Source organism: Primulina huaijiensis, chromosome 8, assembly GCF_012295235.1.
Source record: "Primulina huaijiensis isolate GDHJ02 chromosome 8, ASM1229523v2, whole genome shotgun sequence".
NCBI lineage: Eukaryota > Viridiplantae > Streptophyta > Magnoliopsida > Lamiales > Gesneriaceae > Primulina > Primulina huaijiensis.
In genome coordinates this window covers 21574017-21580126 of record NC_133313.1, presented here as the reverse complement: position 1 = coordinate 21580126, position 6110 = coordinate 21574017, and the positions used below count along the sequence as shown (strand labels likewise).

Genomic DNA, 6110 nt, shown 5'->3' with positions numbered 1-6110 from the left:
ATAGATTTGCATTACAATTTATTTTCTTTAAAATGATTAAAAATAATAAAAATATATGAAATTAATTTATAAAAAATATAATAAAAATTTAAATATTATATTAATTATTAAATTTTCACTAATTTTAATTTTCATATTATATTGAATAAAACAATTCAAGGGTATTATGGTTAATATACAATATTATCATTATCCTATTCAAAAATTATACATTATCACACCTTTGAGTAAGGATATTTAATCACACAAATAACATAAATAGTGAGGGCTTTCAATCATAATCAAAGGCCTCCATGTTAAATTAAAAATGAACCAAACATGAGATAATGAATGATTATTTAATAATCATTCCCTTATCATGGCTACTAAACATAACCATATATAATGATTAAGAGACGACGATCATTAATACCAATATAAATTCGGAGATATTAGATAATCCATGCAAACAAGTGAGGCAAATGCGCAACTAATGGAGTTCTTTCATCGGTCTAAATTTTGACATTATTAATTAAATATTTGATTTTATGTTTTATTTTATATTTTATCTAATAAATAAATTCATTGTATTATATATCTAAATCACGCATAGAAAATTAATTGTGATTTTTACTATTCGTTTCAATAAAATTTTGTCGTATCGTTGCCCATGCCACAGTGGTTCGGCTACTGGTAAGAAGTAAGCTAATATACATAGCTAATTGAACTTTATGCTAATTTTGAGTGTGCGGGAATCGCATGCATAATTAAATGAATACTCTAAATTTATATATTAATAGAAATTCCGAACAAAATAATTAATGTCGATTATATTTATTTATAGACGGCCTCATTTATTGCATCTATGCCTCTGACATTATTTTGCGAACCACCCCATTTATTGATTTATGGAGAAATGTTTGTCAGTGCCTTAAATTGGCATTAGTTGTGAATTCAAATGTTATGGACAAAATGTTCAACATCAACTGTCTTGTATAATTTGCTTGTTACGATTTACCTGATTTTCATTTGATTGTATTATTTTAATATTAATTCAATCCGTTTGTAATGTTATATATACTTCAAGTACAATACATAAAGTAATAATTACACGTTTTCCATGCATGTAAACGTAATATTTGTAGAATGAACTCGGAAAGTGTACCAATCTTATTTTCAGTTTGTAGGGCATTTTTTTAACATAAAGTGTAAAAGATTGTATGTATCAGATTTAAATGGCGTCCTAGATGTTATAACACCTAATGACATTAAGCAACGGAATAATATAACATACAAATAAAAAAACCTAAACTAAAATAATTCAAAAATAATTGTATCACTAGAAAACCAACTTGAGTTTACAAAAATAAAAACTAGTTACTTTAACGAAAACTAATTTTCTCAATACATTGAGAAAACAAATTGTTTTCTAAAACAAATAACCAGACTAAAATGTATTCAAGAAAGCAAAACAGAGTAATAAAATACGATCTTCAGTCAACCCTTCCACGCATGTTGTATGCAGATGTCTCCAACAATCGCAGCAACACGTGAAACAACATTCTTCAAAACACCAACGTCCTTGTGAATTGTTTTTCTCTGAAGTTCACATAATGCAAAAGTGCGTAGCCACCAAAAGCCAAAAGTGAAAATGAAAGTCGATGGTCAAAAGTGAAAAACCGAAGACCTTTTCCATCATCTTGTTTCTCATATTTATAGTTTCCTTATCTCCTATGGTTTATTTCCAAAAAAAATCTTACAAAAAATATAAAAAAACAAGAATTTTATTAGAATAAACTATTTTTAAATAATGATATTATATCATAAAATCCTTATCATAAATATCATATATCTAAAAAGACAAAACTTTAATTAAATATTTCACATAATCTTATGAATAATGAAAATATTATTTCAAGCAATAAATTATATCTTGAAAATCAAAAATACTTTTCCTTTCACCGGTTGATTTCATTAAATTTTTGTAATAAACACGATTCACTATATCAGTTTCACAAAATTACAACATATCACAATGCTGTAAATAAGAGCATAATTGTCTCAAACTACATTTATGAGTTATAATAAATAATAATTATTTGCTGCATTAGATAATCAGAATCTTAAGCTATGATTCCGTTGGCCGAAGTGCCATATATATAATCTTTATCATTTTTATGAATATTACTGAAAGTACTCTTTGGAAAGTGCCCATGGACGTGATTATGGAATCCGACAGGTTCACCAAGGTATGCCACTGATATTTCTTTCTTCTTATGTTTCATTTTTGTTTTAAAATTTATGGGTCCTTCCTTGATTGGATTTTCATAGGAAGAAACATTGGAATCTTCAACTCTGGTTTCCAATGGCTGTGTTAACTATAAAGGGGTGATAGCTGATAAACGAAAAACTGGAGGGTGGAAAGCCTCCCCTTTCATCATAGGTTTTTCTTGAAAATCTCACGATTTACTATTTTCTAATTTCATAGTTGTTTTTTTAACATACGAGAATATTTATACTTCTGGTTCTGCGGTGTTACGTTTGATGTAAGTGAGTGAGGTGGCAGAGAGGTTTGCATTCTTCGCAATAGCTGTAAACATGGTGGCATATCTGGTGGGGGAAATGCATCAGCCACTGCCGGTGGCCGCCACTCATGTCACCAATTGGGCCGGCGCAGCCTATGTTCTCACCTTGTTTGGAGCTTTTGTAGCTGATGCGTATTTGGGACGGTTTTTCACCATTATCGTCTTCTCTTGCATATATGCAGTGGTAAGAACAAAAATAAAGCAACTCTGTTTCTAGGGTTTATTTTTTATTTTTTAATTTACAATGGGGGAGGGAAGGTCGAACATGAGCCTATGTAACAAATGACATCCATAGTGCCACTTTGGCTAATGCTCACTGGCTATTTCTAGTGATTTTAGTATACGTCGATCACCTTGTAGGGACTAGGGATGCGAAAGAATGGTCTTCTTATATCAGACAAGTTCAAATTTTATGCAAATTTGACTTGAGATGCTTGAATCCCTTACCCTAATTGATTTAATATCATAAACTAACACATTTTAGTCTGATGTATTCTCCTTAAATGAATAGTTGATGCCACAACCACAAATAATCGACTACTGTTAATTTCTCAACGATTTCATTTTCCAGGGAATGGTGATGCTTACACTTTCAGGATCCATGCACAGATTAAGGCCCCCTCACTGCACCTCCAAGCCCTGCATTCCCGCCTCAAATTCCCAAACATCCTTCCTCTACTGCGCCCTTTCCCTCATAGCCCTGGGCACTGGCGGAATCAAGCCATGCGTTTCCTCATTCGGAGCAGACCAATTCGACGAATCTGATCACAAAGAAGCACAGAAAAAATACGCGTTTTTTAACTGGTTTTTCTTTGCCATAAACATGGGAGCCCTTTTTGGCATTACCCTTTTGGTTTACATGCAAGTTGAACTAGGATGGAGTTGGGGATTTGGGATCCCAACTGCGGCCATGATTAGTTCTATCTTTATGTTGGGTGCTGGATATGTAAAGTATCGGTATCAGAAGCCGATGGGGAGTGCGTTTACAAGGTTTTTTCAAGTGATTGTGGCTTCAGTGAGGAATCTTGCCAAGAGCGTTGATGTGGGGAAAGGAGGAAATTGCTTGTACGAGGTTGAGACTAAGGAATCCGATATTTTTGGTGCTAGGAAGCTTTCTCATACTCAACAATACAGGTTAATTTTCATATAAATCTCGTATACTTTCCGGGATTGTTTGACAAATCTAGATGGAAAATTAACATGATAATAAGCGCATGGAAATTTAATTGTGCTTTTGCTTTAATGCAGATATCTGGATGCTGCAGCTGTTATTACAGATCCTTATTGCAATACTAACAATCGCTGGAAACTCTGCACAGTCACGCAGGTGGAAGAATTCAAATCCTTCATTAGAATCCTCCCTGTTTGGGCTTCAACGTTAGCTCTTCCCATCTCCTTTGCCCAGCTCTCCACGTTCTTCATCGGCCAGGCAAGAATCATGGATCGAAAACTGGGCTCCAATTTCGAAATCCCGTCAGGCTCAATCCCCGTCTTCAGCGCCATTAACGCTCTAATCTTAATCCCTATCTACGAAAAATTCATGGTCCCGTTTCTCCGCATAAAAACAGGCCATCCTCGTGGAATCACCTCTCTGCAAAGAATGGGTATCGGGCTCATAGCGTCCATCTTCGCCATGGCTTTTGCTGCAGTAGTGGAAAAAGCACGCAGGGAACGAGATTCTGGTCACCAAATATCCGGGTTGATGAGCGTTTTCTGGTTGTTTCCTCAGTGTTTTCTCATCGGCACAGCTGAGGTGTTTACTTACGTAGGGCAGCTGGAGTTTTTCTACGACGAGGCCACGGATGGTACGAGAAGCATCAGCAGCGCTGTGTTTCTATGCGAAATCGGGATCGGTAGTTGGCTGAGTAGCGCCATTGTCAATATAATTGAAAGAGTGCAACAGGGGTGGCTGCGGGATGATCTGAACAAAAGCCGGCTGGATTACTTCTACTGGATTTTGGCAGGGTTAAATGGGGTGAATTTCTTGGTGTTTTCGTGGGTTGCATGGAGGTATAAAGGCAGGCCCGATATGGTGATTGAATTAAGTGCACGGAGGAATTGACTATAAGTCTATAATCCTCAAAAATCTACAAAAAAAAAGTTAATGATCAACCCAATTTAAGTGGGATTTATCGATTATCATTTATCGGATTCTTTAAGTCATGCATTTTCTTATCAGTTTATGAATTTGTTTCGTTTGTTTTCTTGTTTATATTTTCTAATGTTCATTCGGTTTCCCTCAAATGTTAGAAAAGACCAAGAGTTTTGTAAATTTGTTGTTGTTTTTAGATTCGACCTGTTGTACATGGTTTTAAAATTCTCTATCATCGAATAATTTGTTTGGGCCGTGATGCGATCCGGGTGAAATGGACGAGCCGGGTCGAATGCTCCACCGGATCTGCTATCAAGATAATGAAGGGAATAAGAGTAAGGAGACATATCTCTGTAATACGACTTCAGCTGTAACCTGCACACAAGGAGATGAACTCGTGAATGGGCGCCGGAGGGGTGTCCGGCGTGGCCACTCCGATGCTTAAGTCAGCAGGGTACTCAAGCGATAAAACCAATGTAGTCAAGTGATGACTGTGTGATATTGGTGTGTATGAATGAATTGTAAATGTGAAGATGAAACCTGGTATTTATAGTAGGGGATGCATTGATGACCTCGATCTGCGTGCTACCTACTAATTATAGTAGGACGGCTACATTCTGTCATGTCAAATCACACATTAGTCACATCCCGCCTGTCTGACTTTGTCAACCACTTGGATTAGTGTCAGAGATAGGATGGTCGCCCACACCTCCTGATGACTTATATGACACGCCAAAGTCAAGTTGCTCTGACAGATAAGATTGTCCATATTAATATACTCAAGTGTGGTTCAATTCTCGAGGTGGCTCGGGTGGTCGGTTACCCGGGTGCTTGTATAAGAGCCCGGGCGTCTGGTTGCCCGGGGAGGAGAGTCCGGGCTTGCACCTGCCAGGCTTCAGAAGAATCCATCCTGCAGATTGACCCTGATTTGGGAATCCATCTGATATCCCAGGTCATCCATGACCCGGGCTCTTATAGGGGTATCATCACACATCCCTTAAATAGTCGGGCTAGAGTCATACTCGCTGTCCCGATTAGTCATGCTTGGATTCCCAAAGAGATGATCAATCTGGTTTAATAAAAGCATCGGGGGCTTCATGTCTCCCAGAGATGGGACGAGGAGCCGGAGTCTCGTGTCTCATGGACTCGAAATGGTCGAGGTGCGGAACCCCGAGCCAGGGTACGGGTCCCTGGACTTAATAGACGACTGAGGTACGGAGCCCCGAGCCAGGTTTGAGAACCCTGGGCTTATAAATAACCAAGGTGCGGAGCCTTGGGCCGGGGAACATGTCCCGGGACTTGGGAATGGTCGAGGTGCGGAGCCCCGAGCCAGGTTTGAGAACCCTGGGCTTATAAATAACCAAGGTGCGGAGCCTTGGGCCGGGGAACATGTCCCGGGACTTGGGAATGGTCGAGGTGCGGAGCCCCGAGCCAGGTTTGAGAACCCTGGGCTT

General features: G+C 37.9%; 1 protein-coding gene across 1 annotated transcript; it reads left to right on the top strand.

The window, feature by feature from the left end:
- The first annotated feature begins 2102 nt into the window (after nt 1-2102).
- On the top strand, nt 2103-4774 carry LOC140983188 (protein NRT1/ PTR FAMILY 8.1-like). Its single transcript, XM_073450123.1, has 5 exons — nt 2103-2228; nt 2311-2422; nt 2531-2748; nt 3136-3698; nt 3813-4774. The coding sequence occupies exons 1-5, from the start codon at nt 2157-2159 to the stop codon at nt 4624-4626; spliced, it is 1779 nt and encodes a 592-aa protein (XP_073306224.1). The 5' UTR covers nt 2103-2156; the 3' UTR covers nt 4627-4774.
- The last annotated feature ends 1336 nt before the right edge of the window (nt 4775-6110 follow it).

Bases quoted from the DNA above. Each gene is read 5' to 3' on its own strand.
- LOC140983188 (XM_073450123.1), top strand. From the start codon at position 2,157: ATGAATATTACTGAAAGTACTCTTTGGAAAGTGCCCATGGACGTGATT. The intron at 2,229-2,310 runs GTATGCCACTGA...GGATTTTCATAG, and splicing joins AATCCGACAGGTTCACCAAG to GAAGAAACATTGGAATCTTC. The intron at 3,699-3,812 runs GTTAATTTTCAT...GCTTTAATGCAG, and splicing joins TCTCATACTCAACAATACAG to ATATCTGGATGCTGCAGCTG.